This window comes from Nilaparvata lugens, chromosome 3, assembly GCF_014356525.2.
Source record: "Nilaparvata lugens isolate BPH chromosome 3, ASM1435652v1, whole genome shotgun sequence".
NCBI lineage: Eukaryota > Metazoa > Arthropoda > Insecta > Hemiptera > Delphacidae > Nilaparvata > Nilaparvata lugens.
Genome location: NC_052506.1, coordinates 98,388,599 through 98,413,896, shown reverse-complemented (window position 1 = coordinate 98,413,896; position 25,298 = coordinate 98,388,599). Strand labels below are relative to the sequence as shown.

General features: G+C 34.4%; 1 protein-coding gene across 1 annotated transcript in view; it reads left to right on the top strand.

Moving 5' to 3' along the window:
- The first annotated feature begins 5,815 nt into the window (after window positions 1-5,815).
- The window catches only part of LOC111063994 (rho-associated protein kinase 1-like), a 31,491-nt gene continuing 12,008 nt past the window's right edge, over window positions 5,816-25,298 (top strand). Inside the window, 7 exon segments of the mRNA XM_039425254.1 lie at window positions 5,816-5,838; window positions 7,116-7,276; window positions 9,286-9,540; window positions 12,308-12,577; window positions 16,791-16,884; window positions 19,288-19,511; window positions 23,745-23,976. Of these exon segments, the coding sequence (XP_039281188.1) occupies window positions 5,820-5,838; window positions 7,116-7,276; window positions 9,286-9,540; window positions 12,308-12,577; window positions 16,791-16,884; window positions 19,288-19,511; window positions 23,745-23,976 (1,255 nt within the window). The 5' untranslated portion in view covers window positions 5,816-5,819.

Sequence of the window (25,298 nt, the reverse complement as noted above, 5' to 3'; positions counted from 1 at the left end):
TGGGAGTGATTAGTGGAGGATGAGCATCGGACCTCTCCGTCTTCGAGAAAGAGCTGTGTTAAAAGTAATTTATCTCGCACTTTAGAAATGATTGAACAGAATTTCATTCTTAAATCAGAAGACGGATTCTTCATTAAATTAAACAGAAACTGTCGTATGCTATTATAGACTTTCAATCGCTTTGTATAAAATGCTACTACTGATTTCCATTTTCTCGGAACCTTAGAATGTAATGTTCTACTTGCAGCAATAAAATGTATGTGTGAAGTTCTACTCAGTGTGAATAGTGGTTTATCTTTGAGGCATAAATGAAGATATAAAATCAATGAAGTGTATGAATTCTGGGCTACTTTCTTGTATTTATAAAATATAATTATAGTACTCTTAGTACTTGTATTCTTATTTATTATTTCAAAGGGTACTACAATTCTATTTATAAAAATTAATGAGTTTGCTCCAATTGAGCCAATTGTTATTGTAAAGTGAAGTGGAAATAAGTGTACTGATTTGGGTGGCCAGGTGGGATGGCGATGATTGAAAACAACCTGCCTGCTTGATGTCTTCCCCAGTTCCTCCTTTCTCTTGATAACCAAGATCTAAATTCGCATCCTACAGGTTTGATGTCCCCTCTTTATTTGCCTATCACTTTTTATGTCAGCTTCGTTTTTAAAACTTGCACGTTGCGCTTTGTTTTTTCATCTGCATTCCTAAATTGAGTATTAGTGTGCGATCATAATTTTGTGTAATGTTCTGCTTGTCTCAATAGATGTTAAAGTTTTCTTGGTTTTTAAATTTGAAATTTCTAAAATGTGCTTATTGGCGTACTGTATAGGATACAGAAGTGCTGAAGGGTAACGTTTTTCTAGAGCATAAATATACAAATGAAACAATAAAATATATCAGTACCCTTTTCATTTTATCAGATTACAACTAGTTTCAACTATTCAAGAGCACTTTTCAAGTGTAAATTAAGAAATGGCTTTTGAAGAGTCAACCTATAGTGAGGTCCACGTTATAATGACAGTGTTTGGTTAGCAATGTTATTGTTATCCTTCTCTATCATTCAACAAAGCGGATAGCGCTATCTCTTTCTTGCTTTGCCAGATCGTCCATTAACAATGTAGTATTAATAATTGAAAAAATATTTCATCTTAATTATGAAAATTCATTATGAAATCATTGAAAAATATAATTTCTTGCATAATAAAATATAATTGTTTATTTTAAACGAGAATGAACAGTTAATATAATGGTGCGTACAGGTTTACGCGCTGCGGACATGAGCAATTCACTTTTAATCAGCTGATGATGCCAAGCTTTTTATATCGGTATCTTACCGTATCTGTAAAAATACAGATATAGTCAGCTGATTAAAAGTGAATTGTTCATGTTCGCGGCGCGTATATCTGTACGCACCTTGTACGCACCTTCACAACAATAATCCTGTATCGGCTACCATCTATACAAGACAGAGGTTTGGCAGCGTTGTTCTGCTATCTTGTGTTGGGATAAAGTAAAAAAGTACTTGATATATTTCATTGTGTTTTCATAAATAGAGCTCACTTTGAATTTGTTTAATGCACTATACTACAGTAACTACATTATCTTCTTTTACTTAAGCCATCCAAATCATATCCTCCTTCAACCAAGTCATGTACTTATCCTCCTATTTATGTAGTTTAGAATGATTTTTAGCAATTTGTTTGTTATCTAGCTTTCGTTCGATTGTCACTTGCGGGAAAGTGCTGACTCATCAAAGAAATTCCAATACAGGTTCTGTAATAATTATTCATAAACTCATGGAACGACCCTTTCATCCTTTCCAAGAATGTTCATCTTGTTTTGTTGAAGTGTCCCACTTGTAAATATGTTATTGTCAAAAAATAACTCCTTGTAGAAGTCTTTTCTCGTTAGGTCTACTCTTGAATAAAAATAAAAATAGAAACCTAAATACCCTTGTATTCAATTGTTTACTTACGATATGTTTCGGCTATCAAGTTTATAATGGCCTCATGGTCGGAACATATCGTAAGTAAACAATTTGAAAAAAGGGTACGTAGATTTCTATTTTTATTTCTCCTTGTTGTAGTATGTAAATATCAGGTCATTCCTTTAACACTCGGCACACTCAGTATTACTTCATCTTTGTAAAAAATCAGGATACCGTACATGTCTTTTCCAACCTCTTGTTAGATTTTCCTTTTCAATCCTGTCCACTATTTGAATCTGATAAGAATATTTTCAATAACGAACAATATATATTAAGTTTGAAAAATAACTTGTTCTGAATTTTCCGGGAATCATTTTTTGTTCATTGTAGAAGGTTAGAAGCATGGGAAACTTCTACCATAATTATCATTTTTGTTGTTTTAAATTATACTAAATATATTTGATAATCTAACCAATTTCTCGGCTGTTTCAATAGCTTCAAAAATCATTTTTGAAATAATTCAATCGTTATAATTTGATCTGCTACATGTAATATAAATAATATCCCCTCCAGTAGCTCATATTTAAGCTAAGAAAGAGCTTTCTATAAGAAAGAGGAAGTAAATCCCTGAATATATTCACACCACCTGTGAAATGATTCATTTTCTAGGCCAGACAATATATTGGTTCCATCAATGTTCAGTATTCCCACAATCTATTTGAATATGAAATCGTTATAATTCGGAGAGAAAGCAATGACTAAGGGTCACCGACCTTTTTATTAAAATACTTTTAACCTTTCGGTAGGTCGCGCCCTACTCAATCACACGAGCAGTCGCGTGTTGTATTTTGTACAACATCTATTTTCCAAGTGTTATGTACTCTGTTTACTGTGTCAAAACATATCAATTAATTGTATAATTACTTTTTTCCATCTTCTTGGATTATTTTACGCCTATGAACATTGGATGATTACACCATTTCATAGCCCAATAAGGTACATCAAACAAAGCCATCAATTCTGTGTTATTGGTTCGTTTACAGTCCCCTATGCAGTCTCTCCATATCTTATGCACTGTGGCGACTAAATGGCACCTAAAGACTGAACATTGCTCGGTTGATATTACAACTCAGTGGAGTGATGGGGGAAAGTTTTGGAATGCATAGGTGACTCATTCACTGAAACCACCACATTCAATAGTTTTTTTGCAGCAAAAAAACTGACACTGTTGTACTTTTTACAACAGCGTGACTGCCGGAAGGTTAAGTGCATTCCAAAACTTTCCCCCCATCACTCCACTGAGTTGTAAAAATCAACCGTGCAATGGTTCAGTCTTTAGGTGCCATTTAGTCGCCACAGTGCATAAGATATGGAGGGACCCCGTATACAGTCTCTCCATATCTTATGCACTGTGGCGACTAAATGGCACCTAAAGACTGAACCATTGCACGGTTGATTTTTACAACTCAGTGGAGTGATGGGGGAAAGTTTTGGAATGCATAGGTGACTCATTCACTGACACCACCACATTCAATAGTTTTGTGCAGCAAAAAAACTGACACGTTGTACTTTTTACAACAGCGTGACTGCCGGAAGGTTAAGTGTGTAATATTTTAGAAACATATTGCAAGAGGCAACCTATCCACCTCGTCCATTGTCGAACTGATGATACATATGTATTGTTTCCTTTAATTCCTCAGAGGAATCCGGTTTTCGTTTGTTTCATTACATACTTTAACTTTGTTTTTGTGTGACTGCATGCAGAATGGTTAATTTTTTACTAAATTTCCTCTTATTTCCATCTCAGATCGCATGGATACAATTTTTCGAGGTATGAATCACCGTTCTGTTGTTCATCTAGCAGATGCTATCCTATAATCTAGTTTGTGTGTCAGTTGCGATTCATTTTTTTTCTAGGATTTATTCCATTACTTATAGGATTATTAAAGACTGATCGAGTTCTCGCATGGATAAAATGGTTTACACGTTTGATTCAGTTTGTTGTTGTTTGTAAAATTAGGTGAAAAATATTCATTTGTTTTTCTCTAGGAATTGTGTCATATATTTTAAACTATGGGGGGACTTTTAGCTTAGTTAATACTAGATTTGAAGATCTTTTATTCCATACATTTGAAAACTCAAATATAGGTTGATGGACATGATATTCATTTGTATTACTTAAGGAATTGTGTCAAATAATTTAAACTAGGGGGGGGGGGGCTTTTATATTTTGATATTCATTTGTATTACTTAAGGAATTGTTTCAAATAATTCAAACTAGGGGGGGGGGCTTTTAGCTTAGTAACTGGTTTTGAAGATATTTTATTTCATACATGTAAAAACTCAAATATAGGTTGATAGACATGATCACTGTAGAATATCCTATGGGCATTGATACTGAATAATTATTTGTTATTCTTTCAATAAAAAGTTATTGAAATAAAGTACATTTAACATTTCTTTCTTCAAGTCACCTCAATTACTGAAATTATTGAACATTTTAAGTGGAGCAAAATATAGCATATATCGCTAGATTGGTTTACTAATTAAAATAATTATATGTTGATGAAGTTAATGAACAATGTAAAGTTGAAATAGAATTACTGTACTAGTATTATAAACGGAAATGGGAATAGTATTTCAAAAAGAACAGGCTTTGCAAGCCTAGTCCATGATTGATGATGATGATGATGAATGGAAATTAAATAAATAAACTTCATTTGTCATAAGGGCCATGCCCTATACAAAGAGTTGCACACGAACAGTACATAAATTACAACAATAACAAGAACAGAATACAGGAAAAAATCACAGATCCCCACTTATAACATCAACACAATCGAATTGATTTCAATTCCTCTTCAACTTTTGGAGATAACACTGTTATTGAAATGAAATAGTTTAACATAGAATCCTTAAAAATAACAGAAACACAGATTTAAAGCTACTAAAATATCATTCATTGTATATGGGGGAGTAATTTTACATGTCACAGAGACATAAAAAGCTGTACTAGTAAAACAATATAATTAGACTATCTTTCAGATATCGAATATTGACTAGACATTGAACAACAGAAGATAAAAACTGAACAACAGAAGAACAATAACCTGCTTCTCAAAAGCACCAATAACTGTTGCTACAATTTCATAAACAACTTTTCAGTACTAACAGTAATTGTGATTATTAAAGAACAAATTACAACTTGATATAAAAATAAAAGATCATCCCGTAGTCTCTAAGATGTAATTTCGCACATTCATCGCATTAGTAATGTATTTGTAAATATCTCTTATTTTATCTGGTGTTACATTTGAAAGGAGCATTAAATCTTAATCTTTGTAATTAACTATATTTGCTACATATTTTTCGCCACACTGCACAGAAAGCAGCTGTTTTCCAGTCCCTAGGTACATCAAGCAAAGCCATCAATTCTTTGTTATTGGTTCGTTACAGTCCCCTATACAGTCTCTCCATATCTTATGCACTGTGGCGACTAAATGCACCTAAAGACTGAACATTGCACGGTTGATTTCTACAACTCAGTGGAGTGATGGGGGGGAAAGTTGGAATGCATAGGTGACTCATTCACTGACACCACCACATTCAATAGTTTTGTGCAGCAAAAAAACTGACACGTTGTACTTTTTACAACAGCGTGACTGCCGGAAGGTTAAGTGTGTAATATTTTAGAAAAATATTGCAAGAGGCAACCTATCCACCTCGTCCATTGTCGAACTGATGATACATATGTATTATTTCCTTTAATTCCTCAGAGGAATCTGGTTTTCGTTTGTTTCATTTCATAATTTAACTTTGTTTTTGTGTGACTGCATGCAGAATGGTTAATTTTTTTACTAAATTTCCTTTTATTTTCATCTCAGACCGCATGGATACAATTTTTCGAGGTATGAATCACCGTTCTGTTGTTCATATAGCAGATGCTATCCTATAATCTAGTTTGTGTGTCAGTTGCGATTTATTTATTTTCTAGGATTTATTCCATTACTTATAGGATTATTCACTTGTGCTCTCGCATGGATAAAATGGTTTACACGTTTGATTCAGTTTGTTGTTTGCAAAATTAGGTGAAAAATAATCATTTGTTCTACTCTAGGAATTGTGTCAAATATTTTTAACTGTGGGGGGGGGACTTTTAGCTTAGTTAATACTAGATTTGAAGATCTTTTATTCCATACATTTGAAAACTCAAATATAGGTTGATAGACCTGATTTTCATTTGTATTACTTGAAGGAATTATGTCAAATATTTTAAACTAAGGTGGTCTTTCAGCCCAATTGATACTGGTTTTGCAGATGGTTTTTTTCTTACATTTAAACTCAATCATAGATTGATAGACATGATTACTGTAGAATATCTTATGGGCATTGACACTGAATAATTATTTGTTATTCTTTCAATAAATAGTTATTGAAATAAAGTAGAATATTTCATCCTTCAAGTCACCTCAATTACTAGAATGATTGAACATTTCAAGTGGACAAAATGTTGTCTATATCGTCATGGACTAGAATGATTTACTAATTAAAATAAATGAATGTTTGATGAAGTAATTGAACAACTAGCAGGTAACCCGTGCTCCGCAAGGATCTAATTAAAAATTTGAACTTCTGAAATCTTGTAGAATTTACAATAGGCCTATAACCATCCTCGGTAAATTAAGAATCTATATGCAGAATTTGAATTTAATCTGTCCATTAGTTCAGACGTGATGTTGCGACATTCTTGAATTTCTTATCCCGTACGTATATAAGCAAATGCTTCACTTTATTATATTATAGAGGTAAAGTTGAAATAGAATTAATATAATTTTTAATGGAAATTTGGGAATCGCACACACATTGAAAGTTGATATCAAGCCCAACCATAAATTTCTTCAAAAAATATAATATTATATGAAAGATCTTATCGACAAGCCCAACATTAATTTATTTAAAAAATATAATTATATGAAAGATGAAGGATCTTATCAATTAAACAATAATGTAATTTTCCGCAGTATCTTCCAGTAAGTTCCTTATTGTAGTCCTGGAAACTGATATGTTTTTGTTAATCAATGACTTTTTTCTTATTCTAATTTTGTAGTATAATTCAATTTATTATTAGAATAAACTAGTGATTCATCAATCAAACTGATTCAATAAATATGTCATTCGATTGCAGCTCTTCAAGCAAAACTGAATGAAGAGAAATGTGCGAGGCAGAAGGCAGACCTGTCGTCGCAGGAGAAAGAGAGACAGATGTCGATGTTGTCCGTCGACTACAAGCAAATCCAGCAGAGGTTGCAGAAGCTCGAAGGAGAACATCGGCAGGAAGTAGAAAAGGTAAGATTGATCTTATTAATTAATGTATTCATTAATAATATTCATCATTCAGAATTACGGAACTTCAGAAAAGTACCACACGCTCAAAATCCAAAACTGTTCTAATTCTAATTAGGCTATACGTGAGGTCCACGTTATAATGGCAGTGAAGAAAGATAGGAGAAAAACGTTGCCAAGTCTCTCCATTCTGCCACTGAGTGTACACAGCTGTTACTCAATTCATCCCATTAAATTTGATCTAATAATAATTATCATTTCCTTGATAAAATAATCAATTTAATGTTAAATTAATCAAGAAATACATTTTTAATCAATTATACGACTTGTGTACTCAAGTATTTTGATAGAATGAAGAAAAAAAATGGCGGCTAAGAATTATTTGTTTACTTTTGTACAGTCACTGTCAAAAGTAAAAATGAAATATTCTGTCAAACTGACAACATTGCAAAGCGAGAGAGAGTTAGCGCTATCTGTTTTGTTGTATGATAGAAAAGGACAGCAACAGTATTGTCAATCGTACACTGCCATTATAACGTGGACCTCACTGTAGATGGAAATTTGATGAGTGCTACTATTTAAAAATTATTTGTCAGTCCGGCAATCGAACCCAGTACCTCCTAATTGCCGGTCAGGAATGCTTACCCTTACACCAAACTGACAATCTCTGGATAGCAGCGCTCATTTTATACGAGGCCATAGCGGCCAGCCAGGCTACAAATGGGAAATTACTGAGATATTGCAATTATTCAAATGCTAATGAATTAATTATTATTATTATTAAACGAAAATCCAAATTGAATGCTGTAATTCACCCCGAAGACTTCAGATCTCAGTGATTCCCATCTGTAGAAGAAGTCGTTGCCGATCCTCTTTCTTGTCAATGCCTTCTATAGACGGTAGCTGATACAGGTTATTGATGTAATATTAACTGTTCATTCTTGTTTAAAATAATCAATTATATTCTATTAAGCAAGAAGTTATATTTTTCAATAACTTCATAATGAATTTTCATGATTATGATGAAATATTTTGTTAATTTGTCATCAATTCTACATTGTTAAAAGACGATCTGGCAACAAAGCAAAGCGAGAAAGAGATAGCGCTATCTGCTTTGTAGAATGATAAACAAGGATAGCAATACCATTGCTAATCAAACACTGCCATTATAACAAAGACCTCAATATAGGAATAAATATGGATCATGATCGTTATTTTCAATTTAATAGGAAGGAAATATTTAATTGTTCGAACTGAATGATTGCTTTGTTTATTTTATTTATTGTGATGTGTTGTTTGCTGGGTGTTTGAAACATTGATTGAATGATATTGAATTCAAATTCAAATTTTTATTTATTCAAGTAAGTTACAATACATTCTGGTTTATACACGAATCTACAATAATTACACTACAACAGCCAATTATGCAGCAAATTTCACATATTATGAAAACTTATTAATTACAATGAAGATTGAATGCAACATTAGAATATTGACAATATAATTACATAAATCAGCGGTGTTTCAACAATGAATAAATGATAATTTCAATGAATAAATATACACCCACTATAAATTATATGTGTTGGGGTATAAGTAATTAGTTGCTTATTGCGTGTTATAATTACTATTTACAAACTTCATCCACTGATATGGGATTAAAGTTTTTTATAATAAAATTATAGTAAAAATCTATAATACAAACAAAATTATGAAATTAGTAGATAAATATTGATGTTCTATTAAGGATAATAATAAGAAAGGTTATTTTTAGAAAAATGAAAAACAGTAAAGAGAAGAATGAAGAATAAATAATAGTTTCAATATTTACAGTCTAACTAAATTTTCACAATTTTCCACTCCAATATCAACCAACCAGGAAAATAAACTTTTCTTGAACCTGTGTCTATTGAATTCAAACCAATATTGGTTTTGAAACATTGATTGATTGATTGATTGATTGATATGTGTTGAAATGACATGTGTTTGATTGATTCTTTGTTGGGTTGCAGTCGAAGACGCTGCAGGCACAGGTGGACCAGGAGCAGGCGAAGAAGTGTTCGCTGTCCTCTGAACTGGGTCTGGCCAACTCGGAGGTGGCGCACCTGCGCGCGCGCGAACTGCAACTGACTCGCGAGGTGCAACAGTTGCGCGAGGCCAAGCGAGTCATCGAGGACGAGATGCATCGACTCAAGACACAGCACTCGGTCGACGACCTCCAGATGAAGGAGCTGCACGATCAGCTGGAGACTGAGCAGCATTTCTCTGTGAGTTGCTGCTTCATACCTCCAATAATTGGTGGTGATAAGGGATATTGCATTTTTTGTATATGACAGCCTCACTCAAAATAAATGTGTTACTTATTGGAGGGTTTCATAAGCAAATTAGCTGGATATGTATTGTATTATACATAAAACAAGGGTTCATGATCAAAGTATCTGAAAAATGTAGCTGATCAAAGTAGCTGGAATATGTATTGTTTTATACATAAAATAAGGGTTCATGATCAAAGTATCTGAAAAATGTAACGTTTTATACTTTTGTCTTAATATTTGGTAGTAGTTGAAGGGATTCCACTCATACTCACAGTTTCACTGTCCTTGTAGATGACAAAAGCTGATAAGTCACATTTTCGACCAAATTGAGTTATGCATATGGTTGTGTTCAGAAAAATTAGATCTATAAGATGGTATAATAGATATATTGTATCTCTGTAAATAGCTGAGATAATAACCTAAATTGAGAACTACATAACCCATACAACTTAGCAAACAGTTCAAATTAATTTACCTTGATCAATACTCGTACATAATATCAATTAATTCATAAAAATTATTTTCAAATTTGTAAAAAATTGATTACATTGTGACTTGAAACATTTGGCAAATGGCAAAATATGATATCTCTGACATCACTTGCAAAAAATCTTAAGTAGTTAATTCAAATAAATGTTTTAGCCAGTGATAAGAGTTATTAGTTTTATTAGGCAATCATCTCCACATCTGAAATTCAATGTATTACCTATTGGAAGGGTTCATGATAAAACTATCTGAAAATGAATTGTTTCATACTCTTGTCAGAATATTTGTTAGTAATTGAAGGAAATCGATCTATTCTCACTGTTTCACTGTCCTTCAATTGCCTGTAATAAGAGATATTGCTTTTTTTGCAATCAGCTGCTCATCTGAAATTCAATGTATTACCCTATTGTAAGGGTTCATAAGCAAATAATTTGAGAAATATATTGTTTTATACTCTTGTCGTAATATTTGGTAGTAGTTAAAGGGATTCCACCCATACTCACTGTTACAGTGTCCTTCAATAGTCTGTGATAAGAGATATTTCTTTTCTTGTATATATGATAACCTCACTCAAAATCAATGTGTTACTTATTGGAGGGCTTCACTAACAAAGTAGTTGGAATATGTATTGTTTTATACTCTTGTCATTATATTTGGTAGTAGTTGAGGGGATTCTATCCATTCTCACAGTTGCACTGTCCTTTAATAGTCTGTGATTAAATATATTGCATTTTTTTGTATTCAGCAGTATCTCTCAAATACATGTGTTCCTTATTGGAGGGATTCAAAATCAAAGTAACCGCAATTTGAATTGTTTTATACTCTTGTGTTAATATTTGGTAGTAGTTGGAGGTAATCCATCCATTCTCACTGTTGCAGTCTCCTTCAATAGTCTGTGATTAGGGATATTGCTTTTAGCAATTAGCTGGATATCTGAAATTCAATGTATTACCTATTGTAAGGGTTCATGATCAAAGTATGTGGCAAATGTATATTTTTTTACTCCTTTCATAATATTTCATATGGTTGGAGGGTCTCCACCCATACTCACGGTTACAGTATCCTTAAATTGTATGTGATAATCAATCAAACAACATTTCTATCCCATTGAACACAAAATACAAATCAATAATTCTATCCCATTTAACACAAAATACAAATTTGCAATAAAAAAACAGGCTTCATGATGGTGTGTGCTGAAAAGATAGAAAGAACGAAAAATACCTAGCCAACTATAGTTCCCATAGTCAATAATTCTTTTCAATGTAACACTAATGAAATCAAAATACAAATTTCTAATAAAATATCGCTTTTATTGTAACTGACAATATCCACATAATGGAACTGACAATATCCACATAATTTGAACTGACAATATCCACATAATTTGAACTGACAATATCCACATAATGGAACTGACAATATCCACATAATTTGAACTGACAATATCCACATAATTTGAACTGACATATCCACATAATTTAAACTGACAATATCCACATAATTGGAACTGACAATATCCACATAATTTAAACTGACAATATCCACATAATTTGAACTGACAATATCCACATAATTTAAACTGACAATATCCACATAATGGAACTGACAATATCCACATAATGGAACTAACAATATCCACATAATTGAACTGACAATATACACATAATTGAACTGACAATATCCACATAATTTGAACTGACAATATCCACATAATTGGAACTGACAATATCCACATAATTTGAACTGACAATATCCACATAATTTGAACTGACAATATCCACATATTTGAACTGACAATATCCACATAATTTGAACTGACAATATCCACATAATTGAACTGACAATATCCACATAATTTGAACTGACAATATCCACATAATTGGAACTGACAATATCCACATAATTGGAACTAACAATATCCACATAATTGGAACTGACAATATACACATAATTTGAACTGACAATATCCACGTAATTGGAACTGACAATATCCACATAATTGGAACTGACAACCTTGCTTTTATTCCATCTAAGAAGGAATTTATTCTCGAGAATATTCTCTATATAAATGATTTTTAACAAAATTACTAAGGCCCTTTAAAAAATTATCAAGTAGCTCTTCATAAATTATTATAATAATTATCCTGAAGCAAGAGCCTTGAAATGGAGAAATTCTACAGTATCTCTGTTCATAGTGTAAATTTTAGTGTGTGTGTTTTGTGTGTGACAGTCGTTGTACAAGACCCAAGCCGAGGAGCTGAAGGAGGAGGCTGAGGAGAGGTCGCGATCCGTTCTGGAGCTGGAGGAGGAGAGGAGCAGCCTGGCACACCAGCTGCAGATCGCGTTGGCGCGTGCGGACAGCGAGGCGCTCGCCAGGTCGATTGCCGAGGAGACGGTCGGCGACCTCGAAAAGGAGAAGACCATCAAGGAGTTGGAGCTCAAAGACTTGCATGCCCGCCACAGAGCTGACATGGCGGCCTTGGACTCCAATTTGGTTAAGGTCAGTTTATTTCTAGCAATTTATCTTAAGTGTATTATAATAACTAATAATAATATCTAGTGACCTGGCTGGCTCAGGTCTGGTGTAAGAGTTTTCAGGTCGCAACTGATCAATTTCAGGGCCTCTGACATGACCTACCGAATGCTTTCCAGGCAGCCGGGACCGACGAATTAACGTGTCCATTCAAAACAAGGGAGTGGCTCTAGATAAATGTCTTGCCCGGGCCGGGATTTGAACCCGGGCCTCTGAATCATAAAGCCAGCATCTGATCCACTCGACTACGGCCACTCCATAAGTGTATTATGAACTTTGGAATCATTTTTTGGGGTAACTCTAGCAGTGTAGTGGAGGTGTTTAGATTACAGAAGTGGGCATTGAGGGTGATGATAGGGGAGTCAATTCGAACTAGTTGTCGGCCCTACTTCAGAGAACTTGGAATCCTCCCACTCCCAAGCCTTTATATTCATAAAACAATCTGCTTTTTAAAAAACACATGAATGAGTTCAATGCAGGAGAAATATTTCACCAATATTCAACCAGACACAGAAATAATTTGAGAGATGATGCACACCGAAGTACTATATATGAGCGAGGGATAAGGAGTTCAAGTATCTGGATGTACAACTTATTGCCATCTCACATGAAAGAAACGTCAGGTAAAGTTTTTAGACTTTTATTGAAAAAAGAGCTGCTATCCATATGTGCCTACTCAGTGGAGGAATATACTTTTTTTTTCGCCACACTGCACAGAAAGCAGCTGTTTTCCAGTCCCTACGTAGATCTGAAAGACATTGTTTGCAGACGAATCTTGTTTGACGTCAGAACAGGTTTCTTTCCGGCTAAGGCCGGAAAGAATACCCTTTCCGGCCGCTAAATTTCAAGTGTGCTAAAACAGCTGATCAAAAAACTTTTCATTATTTGAGTTTATTATTCAGTAATTTATTAAAACATTATAATAATATTATCTTATTGTCATTTGAAAGAATAAAAAAGTATAAACTCAACCTCCCACATAATTGAACATAATCTTTTAGGTTATTTAGACAAATCAGAATAAAAAATAAAAATACTTGGACAATTTCCTGATATTCAGAGTACCTCTGCTAGAGCTATGACCTTCCACTTTGCTTTCGGAAAATTATTTATTTATTTGTCTGTGTGGCGAAAAATAGTTTGAATATACTATTACAAACCTCAAGATGGAGGTTAAAGAAGATAGATAACATTTTACTTTTTGATTAATGAGAAATTGACAAATCCTTATACCTCTTTTACAGGTGGTCAGTGGATGAAATAATAATAATAATAAAAGTGTGTGATTACATTGGATGCGTATGAGCAAATACACGCTTGGTTATGCATGACCAAGCTTGCAGATGAGAAATTAAATCTGGAAAAAGCTGTGAGGAATACTCACACTGAAAGCGTGCACTTGCTGGTTGCGTTGAGCGTGTGAGCAGCTACATGCAAGTCACAACGTGTTTCGATGGCACAAATTGTGTTTTTCATCTCATGCATGATTCGACTTGCACTTGCACATACATGCATCTAATGTGATCACTCCCTTAGGCTAGGCGCGCACCAGTAAGTTAAGACAAGTCTAGTCACGTTCAGTCACGTTTAGTCACAATACTTCACATTGTTGTTTATGACGCAACTCACACTGATTAGTCTTTGCAATTAGACATGTCCTCATAAGCAACTATGTGAAGTATTGTGACTAAACGCGACATAGAGGGTGGTTTATAATAATAACATTAGAATTATTATTAGTATTGAACTCAGGTATAAATAGAAAATAATCTACTCACCTCAACATTAATGTTCAAGATCTGAACATTAGATCTATAGAGACAAGATCTATATAGACAAATTACATACTGAATTACAATATACAAACGTTTATGAAAATACATACTCCCATCAGGTTGGACGACTTATTTCAATATTTCGATTCATCCCTGAGTGTGTGCTTATTCAAGTTGTGCTCTTTTCAATAACAGGTGGATCCATTCAATAAGTTTTGTATCAGTAGAACTATCATTCAACGTTCGTTCTGTATCATCAGAAGCTAGATTCATTTGATACATTTTGAATCAGTAGAACTAGTATTCAACATACATTCTATAACATCAGAAGATAGATTCATTTGATAAGATTTGTATCATTCATTCATTCCATACCATCAGACGATAGATCCATTTGATACGTTCTGTTTCAGTGAACTATCAATCAACATTCTTTTTGTATCATCAGAAGATAGATCCATTTGATACGTTCTGTTTCAGTAGAACTATCAATCAACATTCGTTCTGTATCATCAGAAGATAGATCCATTTGATACGTTCTGTTTCAGTAGAACTATCAATCAACATTCGTTCTGTATCATCAGAAGATAGATCCATTTGATACGTTCTGTATCAGTAGAACTATCATTCAACATTCATTCCGTATCATCAGAAGATTCATTTGATACGTTTTGAATCAGTAGAACAACATTAATCTGTATCATTCGAATATAGATTCATTTTATACGTTCAGTATCTCTAGAACTAGGTAGTATTCAACATTCATTCTGTATCATCAGAAGATTGATTCATTTGATGCGTTCTGTATCAGTAGCATATTGTTAAACATTCATTCCGTATCATCAGAAAATAGATTCATTTGATACGTTTTGAATCAGTAGAACTAGTATTCAACATTAATCTGTATCATTCGAATCTGATTCATTTTATACGTTTTGTATCAGTGCAGTGGAACTATCATTCATCATTCATTCCGTATCATCAGAAGATAGATTCATTTGATACGTTTTGTATCATTAGATCTATCATTCATTATTCGTTATGTATCATCATAAAATAAATTCATATAATTCGTTTTGTATAAGTAGAACTATCATTCAACATTCGTTCTGTATAAGTAGAACAATCATTCAACATTCGTTCTGTATCATCAGAAGATAGATTTATTGATACGTTTTGTATCAGGAGATTTATTATGCTCAACTCACACTTACGCGACTCAGGTCGAGTTGAGACCCGACTCTACTCGAGAGCATGTGTTTTCAAATGGTGACAGTCGCGGAGACTAGAGTCGACTGGTCTGAGTGTCACCATTTGGAAACACAAGCTCTCGACTAGAGTCTAGTCTCTTCTGACCTGAGTCGCTTAAGTGTAAGTTGATCCTTATTGAACATTCGTTCTATATCATCAGAAGATGATACATACTCAATCAGATTGGACGACTTATACAATTCGTGATTCATTCCTGAGTGTGTGCTTATTCAAGTTGTGTCCTTTTCAATAACAGATAGATCCATTCGATCTATTTTGTATCACTATCATTCATTCATTCATTCCGTATCATCAGAAGATAGATTCATTTGATACGTTTTGTATCATTAGATCTATCATTCATTATTCGTTATGTATCATCATAAAATAATTCATATAATTCGTTTTGTATAAGTAGAACTATCATTCAACATTCGTTCTGTATAAGTAGAACTATCATTCAACATTCGTTCTGTATCATCAGAAGATAGATTTATTTGATACGTTTTGTATCAGGAGATTTATTATGCTCAACTCACACTTACGCGACTCAGGTCGAGTTGAGACCCGACTCTACTCGAGAGCATGTGTTTTCAAATGGTGACAGTCGCGGAGACTAGAGTCGACTGGTCTGAGTGTCACCATTTGGAAACACAAGCTCTCGACTAGAGTCTAGTCTCTTCTTGACCTGAGTCGCTTAAGTGTAAGTTGATCCTTATTGAACATTCGTTCTATATCATCAGAAGATGATACATACTCAATCAGATTGGACGACTTATACAATTCGTGATTCATTCCTGAGTGTGTGCTTATTCAAGTTGTGTCCTTTTCAATAACAGATAGATCCATTCGATCTATTTTGTATCACTATCATTCATTCATTCATTCTGTATCATCAGAAGATTAATTCATTTGTTACTTTTTGTATTTGTAGAACTATCATTTAACACTCATCCTGTATCATCAGAAGAGAATAACTCATTGTGTTGTTGTGTAAACATTATAAATGCACAATTTAAGTTGAGTAATTTAAATGATTGACAAGTCCTTACACCCCTTTGAGAGGAGGTCAGTGGCTGCTAAATTATCTATCTATCTATCTATCTATCTATTATATTAATGGAAAGTTGTATTATGTTTTCTTATTTGTGCAGTTGAAGGAGAGAGAGACTGAAAACAAGAAGACCATCGATCAACTAATGAAAGACAAAGAAGACCTAAGTCACCAAATGAAATTGATGCAAGAAGGTAAGCAATATTCCATCTTAGAAAAAAAGAAAATAATAATTTTTGATTGAGTGGCCTGATAAGCTAGCCAGCTTATGGTGATTATCATAGAGAAACAAAGTAGATATCCCATGGTATAGGGCGTTTATTTCACATTTTTTACTGTTAACTCAAGTCGATTATTGTCGATTAAACTATGTGGAATAATATATTCATTTGAAGATAGATTACAATATGATATTTTCATCTTCTTCCAGAAAGAAAGGTTTAACAGAAAAGAGACTGTTACCATAGATAAACAATAACGTAAATAGATATTATTTATTCATTTACAATGCAAATACCACTAATGTAATAACATTGAAAGATAAAATAATAAGGTAGTCCTTGTGCTATTTTTCTTCCAATTTATAGGTGATATCCCATGTACAGGGCGCTTATGTCACAACTTTCACTGTTAACTCAAGCCGATTACTGCCGATTATTGTCGATTTTTACTGTTTTGGTCGTGTAAGATTGTATGAACGGTACAATATGAGAGACTACCAGCGTCACACAGCTTTACGGGTAAATTTGTGTAGTACAGTCACAAGCAGTTCACTAATAATATTAGAGTTTGAATTGGAGACCCCATGGAGGATTCTCTTGTATTAAGTATTTATTAGTATTATAGGACAGAAAAAAGTTGCTCATTAGTCCCTAGACTAGAAAGCAATCTATCTTTGAGAAAAAAAGCTTTACGGGTAAAGAACTACGTGGACTATCGGCTTGAGATAACAGTAAAGGTTACGACATAAATGCATTATACCATGGGATATCTGTTTATGTTATTGTTTCTCTATGATATTGTTTACTACAAAGATTCAAAGTGATTCGCACTGCCTATTGGTATGCTACTCTTTTCAAATATTCATGAATAATTAGCTTTGTTCTCATTCTCCTAAGGAAAGATACAGGTTCTATGTGTTTGCGAATGAACAAGGAAGATCGAATGAATAACAATGACAACTTGTGATTCAAAGCAAAGTGTATAATTTATTTTCTTGATTATGAATAAATACACAATTAATTATGTGAGCACTCACCCTTACTAAACTTCTCTAAAAATTATTTAAAAATTATTACTAAAATTTATTCATTTATTTACTAAGAATCTTGGAACAGAAGCCGACATTTTCTTGTATATCGTTCAGAGGTTGAGGAAAGGAGAAACCAAAACACAAAAAGACCAGTCTTCATGTTTTCTACTTGAACACTGCTGCCTCAGTTCACGTTTACCTCCAGTTATTATCAAACTCAGTGCGTACAGTCTGGGTCCTGTAGCTTTGCCTATTGGCGGAGGGCCACGACTACAATACTACCCTTTCAAAAACATCGAACATTTTTGGTATCTTTCCATAAGCAACAGATGCTCTTTTGCATCTTCTCAAAAGCAACGTGTTGCATCCGAGAAGATACACAAGGAGTTTTAATGTATCTTTCCATAAGCAACAGACGCTCTTTTGTATCTTCTCGAAAGCAACGTGTGCATTCGAAAAGATACACGAGGAGTTTTAATGTATCTTTCCAGAAGCAACATAATACGGTTTTGTATATTCTCAAAAGAAACGTTTTGCATCCGAGAAGATACACAAGGAGCACAAATGTATCTTTCCATAAGCAACAGATGCTCTTTTGTATCCTCTCAAAAGCAACGTGTTGCATCTGAAAAGATACACAACCTATTAGCTGACATTCGTTCAACATGCTCTTTCCATTGTTTGTGATACGTTGCAACTTTCTCATTCATGAAGAATCTCTGTGTTTAGGGAGCTTCCTTCAAGGAACCTCTTTAGGAAGGTCCCTCCATCTATAGTGAGGTCTACGTTATAATGGCAGTGGATAAAGATAGGAAAATAGCGATGCCGATTCTCTGCATTAATTAATTATATTTCTAAACTGTCAAAAACATAATTGGCATCGTTGTGGACCTAGAAAAGGATGGTACAACCGGCTTTGTCGAATGATAGACAAGGATAGCAAAACCAAAGTTGATCAAATACTGTCATTATAACGTGGACCTCACTATAGGGTCTCTGAAGCCTGATGATTTTGCAAAGCCGTGAATATCACCCGGCGAACCATACCTTGCCTATATGCCGTTTCAAAGTCACAGAGGCAGAGCTACGGGACGCGTATTGTATGTGCTGCATGCAACGTGTCTGCTCTTCGTTCGCGATCTATGAGCTGCTCAGCTCATCATTTCAATTTCAATTAAAATTTATAATTGCAATTAAATTTCAATTTATAATATTTCATCCTAAACATCTGATAATCAGGCAGAGGATGAGTAAAAAATCTTACATGAATCAGTCATGAGTCGTGAATTTTACAATGAATAACTTCCATTAAATGTGTAATAATGAGTGGTGGTCTGTTGTGCAGATGTGCGATCCGCGGCCGGCTCTGTGGAGGAACTGGAGCGCCTGCGCAAACAGCTGAAGCAGGAGCAGATGCTGAAGGCGCAGGCCGTGAACAAGCTGGCCGAGATCATGAACCGCAAGGACGTGAACGCAGCCGCTAGCGGCAAGGGCAAGAGCAAGGTGTCCTCGGCCGATCTGCGCCGCAAGGAGAAGGAGTGCCGCAAGCTGCAGCAGGAATTGACGCAGGTATGTGCCGCCACAGCCGCAAGCAAATTATACAATAGCATAGATGGTTCAGTCAGTTGTATTAATGATTCAGTTAATTTATTGTTGTATAAATGGTTCAGTCAGAACTATAAAAAAGTTGTTTAGTATAAAAGGTTCAGTTTTTCAACTAAGATGTTTTAAAAGGTTTATTTAGTTTGTAAGTCTAATCAAAAGGTTTTCATCGAATTAGCAGTGGTTTGTGGGGAAATAGGATACTTTGCAAGCGTTCAATCGGTTTTGTACAAAAGTCGACAGGGCATTCAACCAAACGTACGAAGTGAAATTTGAACGACCGCTTGCAAACAACCGAACACTGGTTCTGAACATCGATTATCAAGAACCTGGATTTGCCCATTCAACAGCTTTGTGATAGCGTGAGAGCCCAGAGTTGTTTCATAAATAATTGAAAAGTTGACGACATTTTTTAAGTAAATGGCGGTTCATCAAGCGACTAACGGGCGTTTCATCAAGAACGCAACCCAAAGTTTAGAAGATAGTATTAATACATTGGTAAATTTCAAGTTCCTAAACTACTATGTTGCCAAAAATGTATTAAAGTCTACATGCAAACGTTAGTATATTTCATTAGTGCTGTTTTAGCTGTGTAAGAAATGGTTTTTGCCAAGGCTGGACGGGTGTTTATCTTAGAGACTTATATTTTTTGTAAATCCAACAAATCTGGGAATGATAAGTTATGAATGAAGATTTCCCATACTTTGGTTCCTAATAAGTCTACAACAATGTGTAGATAAATGAATTTATTACAACCGATTTACTACAGATGAACTAGAAACTGAAGTCCAGGAGTTTGTAATCAATATCCAACAATGTGCCTGGGAAAATACACCACTACTTCAAAGCAGGATTTTCAAAGGTAATTGCTATCCTGTAGCGGTAAGAGAGTTGATAGAAAAAGAGAAGAACAAGAAGATCATGGCAATCAACAAGAAATCCAAGAATTAAAACAGAACTCAATAGAATTACTAATGAACTGAGAAAGATGATACAGGATGTAAAACACATGATATCAATAAATACTTAGAAGAGTTAACCAATGAGTCTACTACAAATTTTTCATTATGGAGATCAACCAGGAAACTGAAGAGACCTCTTGAACAAGTTACACCGATAAGGAAGAATCAAGATTGCTGGGCAAGGAGCAATAAAGAGAAAGCCGATTTGTTTGCTGATCATCTGGAAAAGGTTTTCTCACCTCATGAGGAAACAATTATAGATGAGAATCCTCATCATCTTGGAGCAGCAGTTATCACTTCAACATCGCCAAGGGAGGTAGAATATGAGATTAAAAATTTGAGCAGAAAGAAACCCCAGGTTTCGACTTAATAACTGGAGAGATTCTACAGGAGCTCCCAAGAAAAACAATTGTGAAGCTATGCCATCTCTTCAACGCTTCATTCCGATTGAAATATGTGCCAAGTTTCTGGAAGGTAGCCGATGTCATCATGATACCAAAACCTGGAAAGCCACCACATGATGTAACCTCGTATAGGCCAATTTCACTACTGCCAGTAATATCAAAATTATTTGAGAAACTTCTACTGAAAAGATAAAGCCTTATCTGGACGATAATGGATTAATACCAACCCATCAATTCGGATTTCGAGATAAACATAGTACAATAGATCAGGTGCACAGAATAACAAATATTATTGAAAATACATTGGAGGAAAAGAAAGTTTGCTCTGCATTTTCCTTGATGTAGCACAGGCTTTCGACAAAGTATGGCATTCAGGATTGTGCTACAAAATGAACCAGTTCTTACCAACAGAATACAGTCTGATACTGAAATCATATCTTCAACACCGTTATTTCAGGATAAAACAAGATGATGCTTTTTCATCTATCAGAGAAATCAGGGCTGGAGTTCCTCAAGGAAGTGTGCTGGGTCCCCTCTTGTACCTCCTATACACATCTGATATACCTCAACCCGAAAACGGAACAGTAGCAACATTTGCTGATGACACAGCAGTTTTATCAGTTGGTGAAACTGTTGAAGTTTCTACAGAGAAATTGCAGGTGGCAGTCAACAGAATCAATGTTTGGACAAAACACTGGCTTATAAAATTGAGTGAAGCAAAATCAGTTCAAGTCAACTTTACAAACAGAAGAGTTCAATATATCCCCTTAACACTCAATGGGAATATTGTATCCTACTCCAACACTGCAAAGTATCTAGGCATGACGCTGGATGCCAAGCTTAGATGGAAGGAGCATGTGAAGAAGAAAAGAGAACAACTTGGCATTAAATTCAAGAAAATGTACTGGCTACTTGGGAGGACATCAAAGTTGTCAAATTATAACAAATTGCTTCTCTACAAGCAGATTCTCAAGCCGGTGTGACCTACGGAATTCAACTCTGGGGCTGCACCCGACCATCCAATATCGACATCATCCAGCGCTTCCAGAACAAAGTACTCAGAAGCTGTGTAAACGCTCCTTGGTACATCAGAAACTCTGATCTCCACCGCGACCTGGGAGTGGCGACAGTCATCAGTGAAATCCAAAGATTTGCAGAAAAACATGAGAAAAGACTTCATCAACATGTGAACGTGGAAGCAATCCAGCTGCTCAACGTGCATGGAGTAAGAAGACTGCAACGCAGAAAGCCACACGAATTAGTTTAGTGCTAAAGTGTTCAATTGGAAGTGCAAAGGCAGAATACTGTATCCTTTTATGCTAAAAATAATCTCTATTAATCCTTGACCAATATAGAAGGCTTAACCAATGGGTTTTACCTTCACAAACAATATTCTTATCAATTTATGTCAAAATAGAATAGATTATTAGTCTTTAACTAGGTGCTATAAAAAAAAAAAAAATTACAACCGAAACACAACATAATAAATAAAGTACCCTTCTATTATATTACAACATAACTATTTTCAACTCTTCAAGAGTCATTTTTAAGTATATTGTGTTGTAATAAAAAAAGTGTACTAAATAAATTATATTGTGTTTCAATACTCCCAGTAGTCAGTAGAAAATGAAAGTTTTCTTACAACTAGTAGTGAGACAGATCTAAGAAATTTCTTTCGAATTTCACAAAGAAAATTATACTTAATTTTACTCGAGCCACTAAAGCTGATATTATCTGGTTGAATTGTGGCAGTGGAGTAGTTTTAACCGTTTTTATAATTTAATTTTTTCAGTTACTCATAAAATCATGTGTTCTTTATCCACTTTATTGTTAAGTGCTACTTGTATTTATGTAAAGAATCCAAGCACCCTTTTTTCAACTTTATTCTATTTCTTAAAACTTCACTCACTTGCCTCCGTGGCAAGTGGAAGGCTCTGAACCGCCTCAGAGCTGAATGAGCCTGCACAAGAGAAAACTGCACAACCTGGAGGCAAATTGACTGCGACTGCGGTGATATCCAGTCAGATGACATCATGTTAAAATGTCGTTTTGCTCCAGAATGCTCAAGACATGATCTTTTCATATTCAATGACAAAGCTGTTAAAACAGTTGAATACTAGTCTAATTAACCGAGCGAAGTGAGGTCTAAGATTCAAGTCGACGGTTTTGCATTTCTCTTTATGTTTATATTTATGTTCCGCATTTACAGCGAAACGCGGCAATAGATTTTCATGAAATTTGACTGGTATTCCTAATTTTGCGTCGACGTATACATACGGTTTTTTGAAATTTTGCATTTTAAGGATAATACAGAAGGAAAAGGAGTCTCCTTTGAACACCAATATTACCGTAAAAATCAGACTTTAGAATTATTATTCATCATAAATCAGCTGTCTAGTGGACTATAATACTACCCGTTCAAAAACATCGAACATCTTGAAAATGTATCTTTCCATTAGCGTTTTAGACAGTTGCAGCCAGACCTGATAACAGCGCTCACACTCACATTCCGGGACGACACGTCACGGTACGATAGGACAGAAAGCTTTATGTTTATTTAGGATTTTTCCTACACATTTTAAATTGATAGATTGTTTAATAATTTTTGAGAAAACATAACAACAGGTCAGTGTAACTTACTGAGTGCGAGGTCTACTGTTCACAGAACTACTAGTATTGGCATATAAATCACCTGACACGCACAAACGAACTCACTTTCAAATGATATAAGTGGAAACATGTTGTGAGAAAAAATATAAAGTTGAAAAAAGGTTACTGGGAATTTTTACATGATGTGTCCATTGATTGATTGATTGATTGGTTTGTGTGTGTAGGAACGCGAGAAGTACGGCCAGCAGGTGGTCAAGTGGCAGAAGGAGGTGCAGGAGCTGCAGGCGCTGGTGGTGGAGGAGAGCGGCGGTCGGCAGCGGCTGCAGATGGAGATCGACAGCAAGGACTCGGAGATCGAGCAGCTGCAGGTGCGGCTGGCGACGGCCACCAGCAGCGCCGAGACTGCGTCGCTCAGCAGCGCCGACAACGAGAACGACACCGAACTCTATGCGCAAGGTATCCTCAAACTAATTACCAAATCAGATAAAACTGATTCATCTCAAAAAATGCAACAAAAATATCAAAATTATAAATTATGCATTACAGATGGAAATTACTTAGATATTGCAATTATTCAAATGCTAATGAATTAATAAGTATTATTAAATTCTAAATTCCTAGTTTATAAATATTTTGGACTCAAAATTGGACAAAAACGTGTAGTGTAAACATAACCTATTTTTGGACAATTTCTATCTAAATTTGGGAAGGAACAGTTTTGGGCTTTAAGCCTGTTGTTCCTTTCCCAATCATTCATAGTTCAGAATGATATTGTATCTATCAATGTATAAATAAATAAATAAATAAATAAATGAAAATCAAAATTAAATGCTGTATTTCACCCTGAAGATTTCTGCTACTGCAAATATTGACAACAGGGTAAACAGCTAGATGGAAATTCGATGACCGCTACTATTCAAAAATTATTTTATTATTCAAAATTTGGGTTTTATGTTAGTTGGCCTCCTCGTGGGCACCCTGGATAACGCTAAATGAGCTGACGCCTACTGGCGGTCAGACAAACGATTGTTCTCCTGACCATACACGTTATACTCTGGGGAAATAGTAGCACTGCCACAAAGGTACTCATTCTTCAAAAGAAAGTAATAAGAATATTGACAATCTTCAGTCAAGAGAATCATGTAGAGACAGTTTTGTAAAATTTCAAATCATGACAGTGCCAACATTATACATCTATAACAATTTAATGCAAGTAAAAATAATCTGCCGGAAGAAGCTTTAAAACATGTTTTAAATAGATGGTTAAAGAACCACCCTTTTTATATATAAATGAATACCTAGTATCTGACACAAATACAATTCAAAAATAATAATTTCTAAAGAATTAGATTGTATTTCATTATAGGTATTATTATAGTAGTATTATAATATTTATTGTATTATTAAGAATATTTATTATATGTATACATAGTATTTTTAAAAAACTGACTGTATTTTGACGTAGCCTATTACAATTAAGTTTGTTTAACGGCAATAAAAAATTCTTATTCTTATTCTTATTCTTATTCTTATTCTATTCTTATTCACGACACCCTCTACGCTAAATAAATATTCAAATTAAATAACAAATATTAATAAATTAAATTATATTATTCAAAAATTATTATTCCCGGGCTGACAAATAATTTTTTCCATCTGGCTGTTTACCCTGTTGTCAATATTTGCATTGGTCTTCGGGGTGATTTACAGCTATTAATTTGGATTTCCGTTTAATATAATACATTATTAATTTTAACTTGATTTGACTCAATTAGGAT